Source organism: Myotis nattereri (genome assembly GCF_964212035.1).
Source record: "Myotis nattereri genome assembly, chromosome: 16".
Lineage (NCBI taxonomy): Eukaryota > Metazoa > Chordata > Mammalia > Chiroptera > Vespertilionidae > Myotis > Myotis nattereri.
In genome coordinates this window covers 49708045-49729704 of record NC_138091.1, presented here as the reverse complement: position 1 = coordinate 49729704, position 21660 = coordinate 49708045, and the positions used below count along the sequence as shown (strand labels likewise).

The 21660-nt window shown below is 37.2% G+C and overlaps 2 protein-coding genes across 2 annotated transcripts in view; one reads left to right on the top strand and one right to left on the bottom strand.

The window, feature by feature from the left end:
* MAP2K6 (mitogen-activated protein kinase kinase 6) overlaps positions 1-6634 on the bottom strand; it is a 130257-nt gene extending 123623 nt beyond the window's left edge. Inside the window, exons 1-2 of the mRNA XM_081109877.1 lie at positions 6396-6634; positions 3112-3255 (exon numbers count right to left, since the gene is read on the bottom strand). The gene's annotated coding sequence lies outside the window, so the exon portion shown is untranslated. The remainder of the gene's footprint in view (positions 1-3111; positions 3256-6395) is intronic.
* Positions 6635-6705: 71 nt separating this feature from the next.
* The window catches only part of ABCA5 (ATP binding cassette subfamily A member 5), a 62616-nt gene continuing 47661 nt past the window's right edge, over positions 6706-21660 (top strand). The window contains exons 1-8 of the mRNA XM_081109871.1: positions 6706-6829; positions 12406-12522; positions 13457-13661; positions 15660-15821; positions 16725-16813; positions 18275-18504; positions 20086-20227; positions 21145-21333. Coding sequence (XP_080965997.1) covers positions 12421-12522; positions 13457-13661; positions 15660-15821; positions 16725-16813; positions 18275-18504; positions 20086-20227; positions 21145-21333 — 1119 coding nt within the window. The 5' untranslated portion in view covers positions 6706-6829; positions 12406-12420. The remainder of the gene's footprint in view (positions 6830-12405; positions 12523-13456; positions 13662-15659; positions 15822-16724; positions 16814-18274; positions 18505-20085; positions 20228-21144; positions 21334-21660) is intronic.

Genomic DNA, 21660 nt, shown 5'->3' with positions numbered 1-21660 from the left:
GAAAGATGGTGGGTTATTTTTTTTAAGGTTAAATTTAAGAGCCAGGATCATATAAATTCTGTGCTTGGGGAGTTCCTTTTTCTCAATGTCCTGAGCCTCTAATCCAGTGGTTCTCAACCTGTGGGTCGCGACCCACCCCTTTGGCAGTCGAACGACCCTTTCACAGGGGTCGCCTAAGACCATCCTGCATATCAGATATTTATATTACGATTCATAACAGTAGCAACATTACAGTTAGGAAGTAGCAACGAAAATAATTTTATGGTTGAGTCACAACATGAGGAACTGTATTTAAAGGGCCAGAAGGTTGAGAACCACTGCTCTAATCGGCGGTTTCACTAGTTTACAGAAAGGTAAATGAAATCCGCATTTTTGTCTCTAGGCATACAAGTGCCATCTAGTGGTAGAAGAGGGCCACCACAGGAATGACATCTTTATAGAAAACACTTACTTGTTTATTTTTCACTTGCTGTTTATCATGATTAGCTAATCAAAATGGGCCGAGTTGTAACTGGATCGGAAAATAATGTTGTAGTCTAAAACAAGATTATTTGATCATTGGCTTAAGAAAATGTGGGATCAGATAAAAATGGATTATAGACAAAGGGCTTCTTAAATATGAAACATTTGAAAATGTCACATCAGGAACTTAACATCAAATAGTACTTTGGAAGGAACCTTAAAGCAACATTTATTGATGTTTTTAGAAACCATTGAGAGGTGTCAGTGAGGAAGAGGCTGAAATCCTGAAGGTAACAGTATTCTACCAGAATCCTCTCTTCTTCCTCTTTACCTAACTCCTACTAACCTTCAGATTTTAATAGAGATGTTAATTCCTCTGGTATGAAAATAATACAATAATTAATAAATAATAATATGAGAAGAATGTTTCCTCGCTTTTTCCAGCGTCTAGAGGCCACCTGAATTCCGTCCTCCACCTTCATAGCCAGCAATGGTGGGTTGAGTTCTCACATAACATTACTCTCTCTTTTCTAATTCCCTCTGCTACTTTTAAGGACCCTTGTAATTACACTGGTTATTGATTTCAGAGAGGGAGGGAGAGGGAGATAGAAACATCAATGATGAGAGAGAATCACTGATTAGCTAGCTGCCTTCTGCACACCGCCTACTGGGGATGGAGCCCGCATGGGGCATGTGCCCTGACCTGGAATGATACTGGTTCATAAGTCAACGCTCCTGGTTCATAGGTCAGCGCTCAACCACTGAGCCACTGCGGCTGGGCACGTAATCCTCTTTTTCCATGTAAGGTAACAGCCACAGGTCCAGGGACCAGGTTGCGGACATCTTTGGGTAGACCAGGGTCATTATTCTGCCTATTGTAGAGGAATCGTGAAGTCTGTGGGGAATATTGGCAAAGGGATCCCCCAGATGAAAGGAAGGGGCAGGGGCTTATGGGCACAGTTTTTCAAATGCGAGTGTTAGAGTTATCACTACAAGCTACCTATATATATTACTAACTCACATTGATCTTGGCAGACACTAAAGCCTCTGGATGTTTTTTACCTGGTTAAACCAGAATCCCTCCTATTTTGTACTCCTGCAGTTTTATTTTTCAATTTGAACAAATGGAGGGATTTTCACATGTTTCTATTAAATGTTGCTTTACATTTTAGCTTAGAGTTTCAGATATTCATGTAATTTTGTTTCCAGATTCAGTTCTCCGTCATATTTTCTCTGCTATATAGGCATTTTTAAAAATTTTATTGATTTTTTACAGAGAGGAAGGGAGAGGGATAGAGTTAGAAACATCGATGAGAGAGAAACATTGATCAGCTGCCTCCTGCACACTCCCTACTGGGGATGTACCTGCAACCAAGGTACATGCCCTTGACCGGAATCGAACCTGGGACCCTTGAGTCCGCAGGCTGACGCTCTATCCACTGAGCCAAACCAGTCAGGGCAATATATAGGCTTTTTTTTTTCAACCTCTGATTTGACCAGAATGATCAAATTATGACCTTACCTATATAATTTATGAAAAATGATAAACAAAAATTTGGCTGGGATTATCCAACTAACTTTGAGTTTACCTAATTAAAACTATATTGAGCTCTTCTTTTAGACTCTCATCCACAAATATCATGAAAGACTGGCATACATATTTTGCTGAAATTAATTTATATCATGACTACACAATTCCCATTTTCATTCAAAGATAAAATTTTTAAAAAAGAAGCATAATATACTTATCTTTAGGTAGTTTGGTTCTTAGAGACCACCAAACTTTCTTATAACTAACTGTTCGTAAAATATAGCTAATTATGTACTCTGGAATTTTACTTTTCCGTTTTAAAGTTTTTAGTGTCTACCTTTTACACAATTTTTAAAAGCAGGTGATCTTTCATCTTTTTCATATTTTACAGTTTCTCTGAACTTAGCAATGGGTCTTAGGTTACCTGTAAGCAGCTGTGGGATGTAATTTGTGCCTGGAACTCATGAACTTCCTTGAAACAGATAGGTGTTTGCTTACTGTCGCCTCACCTATCTCGAGTTTCAATTCTCTTTCTATGCTGTTTCACCTTTACTACTTTAAAGTCCATTTTCCTTTCTGAGTAGGGAAAGAACACACAAATAGTCTAGCCTCCTTTTTAGCTTTTTCATTATATCTTAGACCAGTGGTTCTCAACCTTGGCTGCACATTAGAATCACCTGGGAATCTTTTTAAAATCCTGATTTCTGGGCCTCATCCTCCGGAAATTCTGTTTGTTACTAATGTTGTGGCCCCACCCCAAAACAAAGAAACAGAATTTCCAGAGGATGAGGCCCAGAAATCAGGATTTTAAAAAGATTCCCAGGTGATTCTAATGTGCAGCCAAGGTTGAGAACCACTGTCTTAGACCAACTGATAATTTTGTGTTTATAAAATCCTATGCAGGCTTATTTCCCTCCTCGTATAGTCTCCATATGGTTAAATCAATTTCCCCATCGTTTCCTCTGAAAGGTACCAGGTAATTCTAGCCCTCAATGATTTCTCTACATTCCTTTCTAGTTTGCACCACATAGTTTAACAGTGAAACAAATATTATCTTCCATTTGATACTCTTAATCATTTCTTTTTTGGTCTCTCAGAGCAACTGTTGATTTATTTACCTTTTTTTTTTCTTCCGCTGCAAAGTTGGGGTTCTTGCTGAGCAAGAATACTAGGCACTCAATATACTCATGTTGGTTGGCTGAGTTTTTAAACATCAAATTTGGCAAGATATTCTTCAAATATTCATCTCTTGAATACTTTTTCTGTTTAGAGAAACACAAAGACTATAATACTTGAAATTCTCTTAAATGTAATAAAAACAACATTAGTAGTAATAAAAGCTAAAACTAAAAGTGCCTTCAGAAGTCATTCCCTTCTCCAACCCTCCACAAATTATTAATTACACATTTCCTTAGGCAATTTAATAACACCCTCAGCCACAGCTGAGATGGGAGTTTGGAATTCTATGGTTAAAGATGTGCAATTCCTTTCCTACTTTCTCAGTCAAGGCTGTGCTTCTTTGTCTTGCCCTGTTCTAGAAAAAGGTACCAATTTGAAATTATACCTAATTTAAACCCTGAATTGAGAAACTGCATCACTCTCTTGGCACTTTATTGTTAGCCTGTGGAAATGGCAAATGTTTAAAAACAAATAATAATAGCAGTTAATAATAATAGATTTTTAAAATTGGTATATGGAATTTTCAATGTACTGATAATATACTGATGCAAAATAATGTACTGATAAGACATCAGGAAAAATTGCCCTAACAATCTAGAAATTTTGTTCTTAATTATGGCTAAAAAAAAGAAAAAATTCACGTAAGAAATCCATTAAATAAGGTTTTAGTTGCTAGCAAGAATAGAATCTATTGTTCACCAGCAGGAGGTTATGGTGTAGGTTGGTGTTTTGGTTAGCAAGCCTGATTCTCTTTCTTTATATGATTACTGTCAAAATTTTGGTTCACCATTTAGGCAACTTGTTACATCTCAATGTATGACTTCTATGATCTATGTATTCCCCTGTGACTTATTTGTCTAAGAATCTACTAATGAGGTCTGGGGATTTAGGTTGCCACCATGACAACCAAGCAGAGCGGTTTGTTTGCTATTTCCTAGATACAGACGCTCAGAAAGTAACATCTTCCCTGCAGATGGTAACTATGGAAATATAGGTTAAGATTATGTGGCTAAATTGTTTACAGGGTACACGCAATCTGATAACATCCCACGCAGAGAGAGAAAAGTATGTCATGGACAATACATTACTCTGTGCAGTCTGTTTATTAAAAGGTCTTTCTCAGTATCCTCTGTTATGTAATTCCCATAACCACATTATCATAATTTTGTTGCTCATTCCAGATGAAGAATTTAGTATTTTCCCTTTCTTTTTTAAGGTAGATTTTGTTAGGCAAATGGGTATTTAGTGGGGATAATAATGACAACAGTATTTGCATATTTTTGCATATGTGTTGTTTTTTTAAATATGTATTTTTATTGATTTCAGAGGTGAAGGGAGAGTTTATCTTTGATCTATACATATTTGCCCACAAGTCCAAGGCCATTAAGAGTGCATTCTCTTTGGATAGTCAATAGTGTGGTGGTAATGGAATATGGGGCCAGGTAGGTGCTTGGGGCAGCGAGGGGTCCACCCTGTAGAGTGCATTGCTTTCCCGCCACTTTGCTGGGCATCTGAAACTGGTGAGGAATGGTATTGAATGTAAATGGTGGTTGAAAAATATAAATAAATAAAGTGTAAAAAAAAAAAAGCATTCTTCTGAATTTGTAACCAAATGGTTTTAACTATTTCAAGAGAAAAATATATCATAAATAATTTCTGTTACCTGCCTCCTTCTGTATTTGGATGCAGTTCCTAGGATAGTCCACTTCCTACCCCAACTCCCAATGCCTGATTTTTAGTCGTTATGGATTCTGCTAAACCTTTTTGAATTTCCTATTTAATCCATATTCAGTAGAATAAATAAAACTTGATTCCTGAAAGGGTTAAGGAGAATAAGACAGGGCAGAGAAAAACTTATTGTGCTTAGCAAATATCTTGCAGAATGCTTGCAGCCTTGAGCACTGCATAACCCGGATAACCACTAGCCATCTGACGCTGGGAGGAACCAAGGACGGACCGGACCCTTATGTCAGCAGAGCGGCTTACAGCCAGCAAAAACTAATACAAATCTATCTCTCCCTGCTCTCTTGGCTGATGCCTTTCTCGGTCTCAGCCCACCTGCATCCAGGTGCCAGGAATAAAATCTCTTTTGATACATTATGGCCTCATGTCATAGGTGCGCGACCCCGGCCCATTCCGAACCTTTCAATTCCTTTGTGGTTTTTTTTTTTTAAATTTTGTATAAGAGCTTAGCATTGCGACTGTTGGGGAGAGCTGTCTTAAAATTGAGCAGAAAAACGAAGACGTGTTTTTTAAAAATGCATAGGATTGACAGAATTAAATTTTTTTCTTTAAATTAAGTTAAACTCCCCAAAGAACTGTGCAAAGAAACGTGACCATACAGCTCAGCGGTTAAGCATGGACCCATGAACCAAGAGTTCAGCCCTGTCAGGGCACATGCCCAGTTGTGGCTGGATCCCCAGTGGGGGACATGCATGAGGCAGCCCATCAACGTCTGTCTCTCATCGATGTTTCTCTCTCTCTAAAATCAATCAAAACGTATTTTTAAAATATTCTACACATTTATATTTATACAAAAAGAAAGAAAGAAACGTGACCAAACAGAAAGTTGGAGAAAAGAATTTGTGATGCTAGTGTTGTGAGCTTTTCTTTACGGTCATTTTTTTTTTTTTACTACCACGTAGGCCCCTTTATAAACACCGGTTTGTATTTTCAGCAAAAGAAACTGTCTCTCAAACCCTCGGTGCCCAGCTGGTGCAGCTCAGCGGTTGAGCCTCGACCTATGAACCAGGAGATCACCATTGGATTCAGGGCACGTGGAGGGCACATGCCCATGTTGCGGACTCGATCCCCACCCAGGAGGGGGCGTGCAGGAGGCAGCCCATCAATGATGCTCTCTCATCATTGATATTTCTCTCTCTCTCTCCCTCTCTCTCTGACATCAATACAAAATATATTTTAAAAAAAAATACCACCTGCCTCAGGCCATTGTTTAAAGATTCAGAATCTGCCCTTTACCAGACTCTCAGGAGGACACTGCAGAAACTCCTAGCGTCCCCCACGTCCAGATGTCCCAGGGGGCGGTGTCTGACGGGGGGGGGGGGGCGGGAGGGGGGAGCGGGGAAGCATTGAGGACCACGAGGTCACTGCACCCCATCGCTGCGGCAAGAGGAGACTGCGGAGGAGCAGGGAAGGGACCTGCAGCCCAGGGAGAGGACCGCCCGACGCCGCGGGAATTCAGATAAAAAGGACGGATGCTTACAACTAGCTGTGACGCGGGAGGCCGGCGCGGGGAGGGCCGCCGGGCAAGGTCACCTGGGCGGCGACGGTCACCTGGGCGGGGACGCGCACCCGCGCTCCTGACTTCACGCCGCCGGTTTCGCCCGCGCCTCCCAGGGCAGCGCGGGGAGGGCCCCACCGCACAGTCTCGCGACGCGGGGCTCCCAGGGCTCCGCCGCCGGGCGGGCGCGCGGGATCCTGGTCTCCGGGCGCCGCGCTCGCCCCGCCCCCCGGCGCGCGCCCCCTCGCGGACGCTCCGCCCACCCCGCCTGCGCCCGGGCGCGCGCCACGCCGCGGCGGGGACGCGCGCGGGGGTGGGGGACGCGCCTTCACGCACTTCGCGGCGCGCGGTCTGCACACACGGAGCGCGTCCCGGCCTGACTGCGCTGCGGCCCCGGCCCCGGCCCTGGCCCTGAAGTGAGGACGGCGCCGAGGGCGGCGGCGTTGGAGGCTCCCCGACCCGGGGAGACCGCCCGCCGCGTGGGGAGGAGAGGGTCGAGCCGGGCGGCGGGAGGCGGCGGTTGAGGGGCCGCCTGGGGAGCGGAGCTGGATGCGGGCGGGTCGGGGCAGAGGTGGAGGCGGCGGGTGCTGGAGGGAGGCCGCTCCCCGGCGCGCAGGAAGCGCGGTTTGCTCCTCGCGGAGCGTGAGTGTGCGGATGCTTGGGGTGCTGAGGGGGCCCCGCCCGGCATCCTGGACCCGAGGCCGGACGGACGGACTGGGGGGCGGCCGCCAGGGTGCGTCGGGTTGGACGGGGTCGTTTCCTTCCTCGGGGCGTCGTGGGAGACGGGACATGGTGTCCATCACCCCCGTCCCCGCGCGCCCCCGCTCAGCCGCAGCATCAGCTAAGCTGACTCCTTATTCCTGGGGGCGCGCTCGCTCATCCTCGCCGCGCGTGGGGCCGGGAGGTGGGTAGGGGGGATGCGCACAGCTCGTGACACGATTTGGGGGGAAGAGACACCCTGCTTCCTAACCCGCAGAGAGCTCCGGCCGTGAAGGGATTCCGGCCTGGGTGCGAGTTAAGCCGGCTGGAGGCATGGGGCTCCCCGTTGGGGGCGAGGACGCGGCCCGGGGAGGGATCGCCCTGAGCTCCGAGGCTTAGCTGTGCGTGTCAATAGGTCTCCGATGGAGACGGTCGGGTCTAGTGTTCGTCTCATTTAATCCTGAGGGCAACCCTGTGGGGCTGGAGGCGTTATTCTAGCGGTGCTGGTGTGGAAAATGGGTGTCAGAGAGGTTAAGTCACTTATGAAGGTCTCAACCAGAAAATAATAATAATAATAATAATAATAATAATAATAATAATAAAAGAGGTACAGCTGCGATTCAATCCAGGGATGCCAGGCACTAAATGCTGACGCTTTGTATTTTGTGTCTGGACCCAAAGAGCGATATGCCATATGTTTAGGGGAGACGCCATACAAGAGAATAGTAGGGCAATTAGGGCCCTTCCTTGGGGTATTTGGGTAAAATCGAACTAACAAGGCATGAATCCTTGAATACGTGCTGTTTTTAAGTGTATTTGCCTTTTTAAAAGGGGTTGAGTATAGGGAAACCTTACACTCAGGATAAAAGCAAATGTATCGGTCCGTTCCATGTTTGTTTGAATGCCTTATTTTCCAGATACTCAACTATGTGCCAAGAGCACCAAGATGCGTAAAATGTAGCCTCTCTGCCCTTGAGTTTAATTGGGAAGATGATCTTATAAAAGAATGCTGTAACACTCTTCTAAACGTGGCAATCTGCATTCGTGTGTGAATTAATTGGGTTCAAGTAGTTTTAAGCACAAGCTTTTAGGAGCCATTAAGGAAAGGTGTTGGATAGCTTATCACTGTACCATTGATTGCGTCGTTATTTTTCCCATTCAGCAAGAAATGCTGTCATAAACTTTAGGTTAAATCATTTCAACAGTATCTTGCTGTGTTATTACACTGCCTTCAGCAAATGTTCAAATAGTAGAGAAGAGAGCATTTATAATTTATCTCCTGTTAAGTTAAAAGGCTTGATTTTTTTTTTTTTTTCTGTAGTGCTTTTATTTCATTAGTTGAAAAGCCGGTGTGGGCAGGATTTCTTTCCAGTTATCTGCCAAGTATGTGCTTAACCTCTTCTTCCAAAAACATAAATGGTAAAAGTACAGAGTGGGCAAAAGTAGGCTTACAGTTGTTTGTATGGAAAAATAATGCAGTAATCATAAATAATGCTACAGGAATAAACTCTGTTTTGTGTACTCACAGCTGTAAACCGACTTCTGCCCCACCCTGTATAGTTAATGCCAGGTTCCATGCATTTACGCTTGTGTGGCTCAGAGTTCTAATGAACACAGTCTTCAGTTTAGGCTGAAATACTAGCAGCACTTTGTTGAAATGTATAACATTACATTAGGCACATTAGCTGTTGATGGGTGGGTAGGAGGGATGGTGGGGCATTTTGGAAATTTCCAGTAGCTTCGGTATTCTCAGTGGAGAAATCAGCTCATCATCCAAGGGTGATGGGGAGGGAGGTGGGGGTGGAAGCTTTTTGAAGGTTTGGGGCTTTGGGAGAGTGAATGGATTAGTGAAATAGATGATTGCCAGGCAATTAACCAGTCAGGCTGAGGTATGAAAAGCCCGGTAGAGGAAATATGGGATGCTCGATGTGGGTACACAAAATAGAGCGTCTTAATTGGATTTTGCACGCTAGGAATTCCACAACGTACTTCCATCGCCCGTCTGCACAGTGTGGTATGGAGCATGCACCTGCAGTCCTTTGCCCTAATTCACTTTGTCCGTGCCTCTGCCATATTGCAGGCGTCCTTGCTCTTTATGCAAGATAAGCTTTTTTGGGAGTCTAGCTTTTCCATTCTTTTTTTTTTTCTCTGCCTGGAATTTCCATTCCAGTCTTTTCCAAGCTCTTTCCCCCAGTTGCACTTGTCACATTATATTACATTTTATCTATCTGTAAAGTCAGTGATAGTGTCTAACTTATTTTTCGTCATTATGTTTAGTGTGAAATGAATGTGCCACTTTTTCTTATTCCTTTCATCCATATCAGGGGTCAGTAGACTTTTTCTGTAAAGAACCAGGTTTTTAGGTTTTGCAGACCATCTGGCCTGTGTTTCCATTACCTAACCCTGCTGTTGTCGCACAAAGCAGTCATAGACAATACCGAATCGAATGAGCGTGGCTGTGTTCCACTAACACTTTATTTGAATGTCATGTAATTTTTACATGTCACAAGGTATTATTCTTTGATCCCCCAACCGCCCAATCATTAAAAATGGGGGGAAAACCCTCTGAACTCGGGCTATACAAAACAGGCTGGATTTAGCCACCACCTCCTCCATTGTAATTTGCAGACCATTGATCTCTACAGACTCTCAGCAAGCCTCCTAAAGTAATTTGCAGGAAGGTGATATTGGTTATAATATTACCATTGATGGTAGAGAAACAAAGATAGATTAGGCGGTCTTTTTTTTTTTTGGTCAAGGATCTCATGGTCAAGTTCAAGGTTAAGACTAAAACGTGTAAAAAAAATAAATAATGATGACCCAGTATGGTAACTGCAGTTACAGTTTATTTATTGGTTACAGACTTGGAACAAAGGAGTGATAATCAGCTTTGCTGGGGTGGACCAGAAGGAACCTCTGACAGTCAGCTGTGGGAGATAGCAGAACATTTTCAGTTGAGAGCCTTTCTGAGAATCTTTCAAGCTTGCTAAGGTGATTGACCTCATCTGTTACCAGAAGGTTACGAACATCAGGATGATTCAGTTTCTTTATTTTATAGGATATAATCTGAATTCATTTCTCTCGGAAATAAAACTAATGCATTCCACATGATTTTCCCCTAATAGTTATTTCTAAAGGTCATGTACATTTTGTATTGTTTTGAGAAAGGTGAAATATGTTTCATGGCATGCTAATGCAATAATCAATATTTCTTTAGTAAATAAATGAATTTTTGAGATTGAGTTTCAGATTATATAAACTTCTAATCTTTTAAGTCAATTATTAATATATTAGAAAAGGAGAAAGGGCTTTAGTGGCTTTCAGTTTTCTTGCAATTTATTAGATTTAGTATGAATTATTTAACCTAGGAAAGTATTCATCTAGGAAAGTTAAATAGTTGATTAATATTAGGTGTTTAAAACCTATCTAATTATTATTTTAAGCTGTACTACAACAAATGTAACGCATTCCCCAGGTATGCTGTGAGTCAATAGAAAGTAACTTAATTTTTTTTAAAGTTTTGTACCTTTATTTCTGTATCTTTGTCATTGTTCTTTAGCAGTTAAGAAGTGGGTTTGTTAAAAGAGTTTTAAAAATACTGCATTGGTAAGACTTTGAGTCAGAACTATATCAAGCTTTAGAAGTTTTGGAGAAAGTATGATATGTTAAAAACATGCCATGAAAAGTTTTATTGTATTTTAGTTGTTAACTTGTGCTTTCAAGGATCATCTTGTAATACATGTTGCAGAAGAGAAAGCCTGATATATGTTGTTTACTCAGAAAGCTGCTCTTGAACGTTGTATAGTCCTCTCCATCATTTCCAGTTCTGCCATGTGCTTGTGTGAACTATATTACTAGAGAGCGAACTCCTGGATATTGTCTGCATGATTCTGTTCTCACAGCCAGTGTTAAATGTGGGGCAGGCCAGGCATTCCTCACTGCCTTTCCCTTTTATTCTTTTCAACACCACCACTTGCTGAAGCACTTTATTTAATAGCGGCTTTCCATTTTTTGCCAGATAATTTCGAAATCTTGGCATTGGCTTCTGCTGATTTTCTTTTCTTAAAAGAGTTTTCCACATGCTTCACTTGCCAAGCAATTTTGGATTGTATGAGACTTTGAGTTTTGTCTTAATCCTATGGAGAGTGTTGTTATTTTCGTTTAGCCTGCTGTCAGCCTGGTTAGGTTCAGGCTGCAGGTTTCTCCCCACACTGTTTGAGCTGTGGTTCTAGTTTCAGTTTGGTTTTCAAAAGCCTTTGCAATGCCGTTTGGATATGTCCTGTGTGTACCACTGGGTCTGGGCCGTGGTCTGACATCTATCTGTTCAGTTCCTCAAGTCTTTGGTACACAGAATAGGGTAAGATCCCTGTATGCCCAGTTTGGTAAGGGTTAGTCCAGGAGTTAATAAACAACTTTACTGTGTTTCTTTCCTGAGCTCCTTTTGATTTGCTCTCCCTGCTGACTTTCCTCTTTTTCATCCTCCAGCCGGACAGCTATGGTTTATCTGTATCACAGGGCTACACACTTTTGCAACCACATTCACGACATCCAGGGTCCCGTGTGGCAAGTGGAGAAGAAAGCAGTAGGATTTGGCCCCACTCCTTTGGAACCATAACTCCACCCCAAGGGGAGAAAGGTTCCCCTGCTTCAGAGTTTTGGCTGCATTAAACTCTCGTTATTGCAGCCTCCCACCACTATCTTGGGATTACTGGGGGACGGGGACATAAGAAAAAGTAGAAAACAAAATAAGATGTGTGCCCTGGTGCCTACTTCCAGTGCATTCCAGGGAAAAAGTGGCAAGCTCACTGTGGGTTGGGTGGTAGTTATAATTCTGGCTCCCTCTTGTTTCACACGCCACTAATTACTTCCTAGGCCAGGGGTGAGCAAACTTTTTGACTTGTGGGCCACAATGGGTTCTTAAACTGGACTGGAGGGCCGGAACAAAAGCGTGGATGGAGTGTTTGTGTGAACTAATATAAATTCAAAGTAAACATCATTACATAAAAGGGTACGGTCTTTTTTTTCCCAATAGTTTTATTCATTTCAAATGGGCCGGATCCGGCCCGCGGGCCGTAGTTTTTTCCCACGGCTGTCCTAGGGTCTTCAAGTTGCTATTCCATGCATTCTGTCCAGGCAGGAGAGAGAGCTTGGAGTATGTTTAACTCCATGCAACATGAGACTGAGACATTCGTTTGTTTTGCCATTAAAAATGGCGTGTTCTTAACTGTGTGGTTCCAGTTTTTAAAATTTTTAAAATTTTTTTGTTTGTTTTTACATCTCCCCCCTTTAATAGACTGATCCAGAAAACATGGCTACTGCAATTAGAGAGGTGGGAGTTTGGAGACAGACCAGGACACTGCTACTGAAGAATTACCTAATTAAATGCAGGACTAAAAAAAGTAGTGTTCAGGTAAGTTAAATGTTTTTCTTTCTTATGCCTTCTTGCAGTTTATTCTGCATTGCATCTTTAAGAGATGTTTATTTTGCTGAATACATTTTTATTATAATTTTATATTTCTAGGTTCCTTTAATAATTTGCTTGTGAAGTAAAAAAGCCATAGGAAAGTATCTAAATTACTTATTTTCTAAATGTTAAAAATTCTAATAATTCCTAAATTTAGTTAATGTCTGATATCAGTGCTTAATTTTGAATTTTTAGGAATGCATTTCCCAAGTTTCATGAAATGAAAAATAAATTCCACAGACAACTTTGTTGAACATTATTTCATAGTTTATTCCCCATAGCCTCCCATCTTTTGACTCTGGGTTGAATTGCCTAACATTATCAAAATTATGTCATATGTTTGTTTATAGTAATGTTTTAAGCATACACTGCTTTAAAGGCTAAAAGAAAATAAGAACTCTGGCTAACCAGTTAATAATAATTTTAAAGGATGAAAATATATTGTTCATCTCCTGAAATCAGCAGAACAATTAAATAGCAAGATGAAATAATAGATAGTTTATCTCTATTATAGCAGACTGTTGAATTTAACTGAGTGTAGTTTTAGAAATTGAGGTATAATTAAAGCATGAGTTTTAATGTAGAATTAAATAGACTGGTAAGTTATTTTAAATAAAGTTATATATGAGTACATTTGTTGAAATACATATTAATTTTTATGTCTTAATTTATTACATGACTTGTTTTTTAAAATATGGCAAAAATGTAAAGGAAAATTAATACTACTGTTGGGTTAGGATAGAACTGCTTTTACTTTTTGTACTTGAGAGCCAAATTTCTCATGTTTTTTCTTGGTATTAATTATATTATTTGCATAGAAACTTTGATGAATTTTGTTGCCATTGTTATACTTCATAATCATTTTTTTCCTTTATTATAGGAAATTCTTTTTCCACTGTTTTTTTTATTTTGGTTAATATTAATTAGCATGATGCATCCAAATAAGAAATATGAAGAAGTGCCTGATATGGAACTTAATTCTATGGACAAATCTATTCTCTTTAACCTAATTCTTGGATATACTCCAGCGACTAATATTACAAGAAACATCATGCAAAAGGTTTCTACTGATCACCTTTCTGATGGTATTGTGAGCTTTTATCTGTATTCTATCTGTTACAGAAAGCCTCATCAGTGTTTTTCTGCTTGCTTTATTGAGTAAATAGCATTCTTAACACTTAGAGACATACCCTTTCACCAAAGTATAGTTTTAGAAAAATATTAAAATCATTTAATTCTTCTGTCTTATTTTTCTTGTGGAACTTTAATTTATATTTTTGGCAACAGGAGGCATATATTATATGTTTTAAGAGTTTATATTTCATTCTTAGGCCCTTACAAAATAAGTATGTTTCTATGGGATAAAAGATTTGAAGGAACATTTCGAGTCTGTCTCATGTAATAATTAAGAGGCTGGAAATATATGATAAAGATGATAAAGCAGTAATCTTTTCAGATTGCCGTAGTTATTTGTGGAGGCGTGTGGTGTGCACTGGAGAAGGACTTAGTTTTGGAGACTGTGACTGTGGCTGAGTGCCTGAATCTGTTTTCCTCAGTTTGTACTTCTCACGAAGAAATGGAATAGAAATCAATGAGGCACTAAGAGTAAAGTGGCTGAGAGAGAACCTAAAGCAGGACTTGGAGAAAGTGGCAGAAATGTTCATACTGTGGTGACCGATTTAATGAAATACTGAATTGTAGAAAATAACAGATTAGCATGTCTTATAATAACATTAACATGTTTTATAATAGGGTAGTTGTAATTAACTTTTAGTATATGTTAGGACATTATTGGCTAGTGCATCATTGAACAGAAGATGCGTGTTTATACAATCAAAGTCAAGTAACTTCCCCCATTGACTTCTTTCTGGCTTATTGCTATTTAATATTTTTATCGAACACCTGTCATATTGGTATATAGCGTGTTTGTTGGCTTATATTAAGCACAAGTAACATGAATAATCATAATAATTTAGCATGCCAGCTCAAAAAACTGATCAGAAATGTTAAGAACAAAATTTATTGATAAGTCTAAGCAGGAGCAAACATATACACCAAAGGAATTCAAGTCAATGTATATTAGTTTAGATGCCAAAATAGTAGAAACATATATAGATTTTTTTAAAGTTCTGTCTTTTTAACAACAGCTCTCTGAAAGTGGGATATACCTGCATACATGGTAATATGACTAAGAGGACGTTAACCTAACACCCTTTTTATTTGTATCAGTCCTGGAGTGGCAGGTCTGCCTTAAAAGGTCTGGAAAATCACCAATAATTAACATTTAAAGTAATACTTTAAATTTACAAAGCATTTTCATATTTGTGACTGCATTTGATCTTAATAACCCGGTGTGATCAGGTAGGTATTGTGGATGAAGATATTAAAGTTTGAGGAGTTGTTTGCCTGTGCTCACTCAGCTAATAAGTAATAAAGTTAAAGACTAATCCTGTGTTCTTTCCACTTCACCACATGTTCTGGAGCTTCTGTACTAAAAACTAGTTGCTTGTAAATAAAGCCTCAAGAAAATATTTTAAAATTAGGATTATCTGATGTGAAAGGATCTGAATGATGACTACAGTATTTCCTCCACATATCTTCTAAGAGAGGAACAGGCTATATTGGTTTTAAGTGCCAATTTTTATTCAAAGAAGAGTTGCATCATAGTTACTAAAATATATACTTTAGTGTCTGAGAAGGATTATGGAATTTTCTTCATAAGAAGATATTTGAAAAGAAAATACCCACTCATTTATCAAGGACTTATTTGTATAGTTTTACTTGGAGATAGATAAGTGACCTGCAAGTATCACATGTATAGTGTATACTCTTATCATACCAATAACATCTTTTGTACATAATTTATATAATTAAATGACAGCTAAATCGTGTGCGTAAAATTGTACTATTTTGTTATTTTTTAGTATTTTTTTTAGAAGAGCTCTATTCATTTTCTAAGAAGCTAGAACATAAAACAAGTGCTTATAAAATAGTACATTCATCAAATATAATGGTAAATTTGGTCTATTGTATTAGGTAAACGATTTTAAATTGTGACTTAACTACATTGTTGTATTTTATAGTCATAATTACTGAAGAATATGCAAATGAAAAGGAATTGCTAGCATCCAGTCTTTTTAAGACCGACAGCTTTGTAGGCGTGTTTTTCAAAGACTTCATGTCCTACGAACTCCGTTTTTTTCCTGACATGATTCCAGTAACTTCTGTTTATATGAATTCAAGAGGTAAGTAGTTTCCCCCTAAAAAATTGAAAACTAGTTAAATAAATGTATGTGTTTTGCTGCTCGTCATTCATATGCAAAATTTTTGTGGGGTCCAACATTGGCATTTTCAACAGTACTTATTTGTTCAGATAAGAAAACTGTCAAGTGTAGCATGAATATATGTAAGTATACTTAAATAACCATCTATCTACATCTACATATATAATATAAAATATAATTAATGTAACACCCATTTTCATTTTAATACATTTATATAACATCGATTATAGTAACACAAAAATGTATCTTGAATTATATGACTTTCTAAATCTGTATTTTTTTCTCCATGTAATTGTTTTCACAAATAGTATATTACATATCTTTAAAACCTCAAGGTTTTCCACCATTGAACTTCATTAGTTTATGTTTGAAACATGGAAAACAGCCTTTAATGCTTAAATTTCTGAAGAAATATTATTAACCAGAGACATTTGTTGATCAATATTGAAGTCACTATGTTAAGTATTGAATTTGTGACTAATTCCAAAAAGCCCTTAGAAAATATTTTTTTCTATTGACTTAACCTGGGCTTGTCCTTGTATCTGGAAGTGCTTTGAAGCTGATAAGTCATTTTAGAGTAACTTACCTTAAAACAGAAAAGTGACTTATTTTAAATAATTAGGTTTACAATTTCTATTTTCATTTACCATTCAGTATCATAACACATGTTAACTTATTAATTCAAAAATTTCAAATAAATCAGGAATGTGATATTTTTAGTCTTCAAAGGGTAATTGCTTATTTTCTTTGGTCCTGTAGAAAATGAGTAATCATATTACTTTGGTAAACCTCCATATGTTATCTTTAAAAGAAGGCATTTGCAAGTCATGCAAAATCTTATGTCTCACATTTTCCCCCCCATAGCTGGCTGTTCAAAGTCATGTGAGGCTGCTCAGTACTGGTCCTCAGGGTTCACAGTTTTACAAGCATCCATAGATGCTGCCATTATTCAGGTAAATATGATAAAGAAAGAAAAAGAGCGCCAAACCTCATTTTAACAATTACACCCTAGGTATTTACAGCAGTATTTGTTTTGACTGCCATCAAATGAATAAAATACATAACTTATTATAACTTCTTTAAGGGAAAAAGATAAGGAAAAAGTCTTATTTTCTGTTTTAATATTTTTGAAACCTACATTTAATGGATAATTTCTAAATATATGATTTAGCGTTCTATATATCTGTATTATTGTATCTATGTTGACCATAGGTAATATTTGTGAAAGATCTGTATTTGCAGACTTTTCCCCTTGAATAAAAATAATTTATTTTAAAGAAAGTATCTTTATCTTAATCATAGTAGTAGATTTTATGTTTTAATTTAACAAACATTTATAATTTATTTGCCAAACATGATTCTAAGTTATGTGCTAATATTAACCATTTTAATCTTTACCCACCCTTTGTGATTGGTGCTGCTGTTATTATGTCCATTTTATATATGAAACTAAAGCACAGGGAGATTAAGTGATTTTCCAAAACTCGGTTAATTTAGAGGGAAAGCTAATTCAGCCTATTGCTTTTTGGCAGTATAGTTTTAGTACTCTACTGCCACTAGGATTGCATATACAATGTTAACAATTATATTTCAAAGACACGCTTAGACCTGATCCATGTTTCACATTTTTATAAAAATGAACAGGAGGCCTTGAACAGAAGACCTATCTCTGTTGTTAGACTGCTATATAGTAAAATGACTATAATAATGCTTTACCTGACAGGGTTGTTAAAAGAACCAAATGAGATAATATATGTAGACTTGTCTTATAAACTCTCACACATGGTATATGTATTACAGATATGTAATATTACACAAATCAATCATAGAGAAGTTTAAGGTACAGACAGTCCAGACCACACTGGAAGAATAGGCCAAGCAGATCACATTTTATACATTCCGCTGAATGTTGGTAGAGGTATCATAGGGCATAGTTACATTATTCTATCTATACATGCTGTACACACATATTATAAAACAATAGGACATAATATTTTAAAAAAATACTATTTAAAAGGACACTTTTAATGATAGTCATTCATTCATGTACTAGTAATCATTCCTTAATTCTTCAATTTTATAAATGAATATGTTTGTTAATATACGTACATAATTGCTTAAGATGGTAGCTGTGAAATTTTATTTTCTTTGACAAATTATTTTATCAAGGTATGTATACTTCCCAACTTCAGACTTTAAACTTTATGGTCTGCTTCCAGGATATATAAAAGCAGTATTCTACTCTATCATGGTTTTGGGGTCAGTCACTTATTTCAGGTGTGTAGCTTCTTGAGGATTGTATTTACTAGGTTATTGACTAATTTTTTTTTTTTTTTTGGTATACTTATCACAGTTTTTTAGGGGTTACTTTCAGAAGGAAATTAACCGAATGTATTTACATTTTCCAATTATAGTTGAAGACCAATGTTTCTGTATGGAAGGAGCTGGAATCAACTAAAGCTGTTATTATGGGAGAAACTGCTGTTGTAGAAATAGATACCTTTCCCCGAGGAGTAATTTTAATATACTTAGTAATAGCATTTTCACCCTTTGGATACTTTTTGGCAATTCATATCGTGGCAGAAAAAGAGAAAAAGCTAAAAGAGTTTTTAAAGATAATGGGACTTCATGACACTGCCTTTTGGTATGTTATTAAGAGTTTATTCAGTGTGATTAATAATTAATTATACAAATCTTCAGAATTTCAATTTTGTTATTCACCTAACTTGGTAGGAGCGGTACTGCTCCTGTTTTCTCACAGTGATTGTCCTTTTCTTGAAATGTGAGACTATTCAACAAGCTTCAGCAATTGATTGGCTTGTTTTAACGTAAGAAAAGTGGGATTTGGAAAGCATGTTAATATTACCTGTTTAAATTTTATTTCACATTTTGTTTGAATTGATAAAGTGTGCTCCATGTATTTTAGTGTATTTTTTCAGTGCATAGCATATATGAGCTCTTGGAGAGTTAGAAATTAATTGCTTTGTATGGTCCTCTCCCAATATCATAGATGTACATGCTATTAAAAATTTAGTTAAAATGATTGAACTTCGTGCATGCAGTTTATAACCTTTTTTCCTGAAAAAAGGTTATTTGTGTGAATTAAGATGAAATTTAAATAATTGATAGAGAAACAAATGAAAAAGTTTTTACAAATGAGCATTTTAAAACTGATAACTTTATAGAGTCATGCATTTTTATTAGTAATTCTAGGTCTATTTTCTTTAATTTTCCTATTGAGTTGTGAGAAAATTTATTTTGACCCCATATTAGGAGAAAAGTTAATACATTTTGGAAAAAGTTAGTAAGCATGTGAGTTGGTATTATAGGCCAATTTACAAAATTTTATTCCATTTAACTCAATGCAACAATTAATTATAACACTTTACCTGATGGGATCATTGTGTATAACCTGTTTTCTTTGCTCTTTTTTACCTCCTGTCATTTTCGTAGTGATTGGCTTTTAAGATGCATTGGGTTATTCAAGTATTTTGCGAGGAAGCAGTAGCTGGAAGAATTTAGGCAAAATAGTCTTTCAGTGCTTCAGTTTTACCTCTGTAAAATGATGAGTTGCATTTTGGAAATTTAGGTATCCTTTAGCTCTATTTCAGTGATTTTATGATAGCATATATTAAATCATCATCTATTAACTTGAAAAGTAAAGATAAAATGAAACTGCTATAGAAATTCCATTGAGCTCTGATTTGAGGAGAAATTTCGAACAATTATAGTGAATCTGTTACTGATTTTCTTGATCTGATGTGTAAATATGTACTTATTACGTATGTTGTTGATTAGTGATGTAGTCTTTATTGTTTAAAATACCATAAGTTATCAGGGGTTTTATTTGTAGCACATACAATAAAGAAAATTGTTAGTCATTACACTCTTGTATTTTAAGAAAATCAGAAGTAATGTGTATGATTGAAGTTTTGAAATATTAAATTTAAATTAATCATGATTGATAATAACTCATTTTTTTACTCTTGCAAAGATAATCATCATTTAATATCTATATCAGAGTATAACTTAACCAGTACTGTATTTTTAATTACATACAAGAGTATTCATTTTCAATATATGAATATATACAGAAATTAATAGATTGATTTAATTTTAAGAATATAATGGCTGAAATAAGAATGAAATTTTGTTTAAAGTGATTTGTTTTGAATTTTTAAAACCCCATGCATTTAACCATAATGTATTTGTATTCTCATTTTAGGCTCTCCTGGGTTCTTCTGTATGCAAGTTTGATTTTTCTTATGTCCATTCTAATGGCAGTTATTGCAACAACTTCTGCATTATTCCCTCAAAGTAGCTGCGTTGTGATATTTCTACTCTTTTTCCTGTATGGGTTGTCATCTGTAAGTATTTCAACTTGAAATAGGAATAAGGAACTGCCAAAATATTTGTTTAATGCAGTAAAGTCTTATTCTTTGGCTTATTTATAGTCAATTTCCCAAGAAAGACATATTGTTATGAGGTTATTGACAAATGACACATATGGCATCATTATACCTCATTCTAGGAAAGGTACAAAATAGTCTCAGATTTTCAATTTAACTTGTTTTTATATGATGTATTTCACATACAAACCCTCTGAACCTATCTTTTACTCTTCATATAACATGTGCATTTAAGATTGTATAGTACTGGACTTTTTATTCCTTTGTTTTCATGAAATCTTGAAAGTTAACTTATGTTACAGGATGATGTTGTCTTAAGATAATGTCTTTGTAAATACAGCTCTTTGGAAGTGTTGGTATCCATTAAGTATATTGGCTGAATGCTGGCTGTTAATGACCAGCCTTTGTTTTAAGTGGTTCCAGTTTCCATCTTGGTTGGTTTATATACCCATGCTATGCCAGTTATTAAATATTTCACTATCACCTCTTCTCTTTAACATAATTTACATATAACTCGTATACTTTTCTATATAATTGCCCAGTTTTTAACTAGTTTTGTTTCATATCGATACACAAAACTTTAATGATGGGATCTGTACTTAAAAGCTTATTGATTTATTGATTTGTTCATATATGTATACATCTAACTCCAGAAACATAGCTGTTTATGGCTTCTGTAGACCAGAGGTGATCATGTTTGCCTACTAGATAGATACTATGCAGTTTTTAAATTTTTCAGTTTAAATTTTTAAATGTATATCACTATTTGTATGAAAATAAAATATCTTACTGTAGCATTTAGAAATTAATTGTATTTGTTTTAATACCAATGTATGTGAACAGTGTGCATTAAACGTAATATTTATATTTTATAGGTATTTTTTGCTTTAATGCTGACACCTCTGTTTAAAAAGTCAAAACATGTGGGAATAGTTGAATTTTTAGTCACTGTGGCTTTTGGATTTGTTGGCCTTTTGATAGTCCTCATGGAAAGTTTTCCCAAATCATTGGTGTGGCTTTTAAGTCCCTTCTGTCAGTGTACTTTTTTGATTGGTATTGCACAGGTACGTGACATATTTATGTTGCTTTCACTAAATGTTGTCTTTTCTCTTCAGCTTCATGCAGCTTGTTATATTACCATGAATACTACCTGTGGTTTGAAAAAAAAATTAAATCTAAATCTGAGAAAGGAATATTTGAATACTGAAGTACATTTTATATTGGTTTCATTTATATTTTCTCCATTTTTAATTTGTTCATTTATATTATTATCTGTTTGTAAATTCTCCACTTTCTGTGTTAGTATATCTCAGCAGTCTAGTTCATTGCAATAACTCAGTTTGTTAGAAGAGATTAGTTTAGGTGTCAGGTAATTTAGATTGCTTATGGCC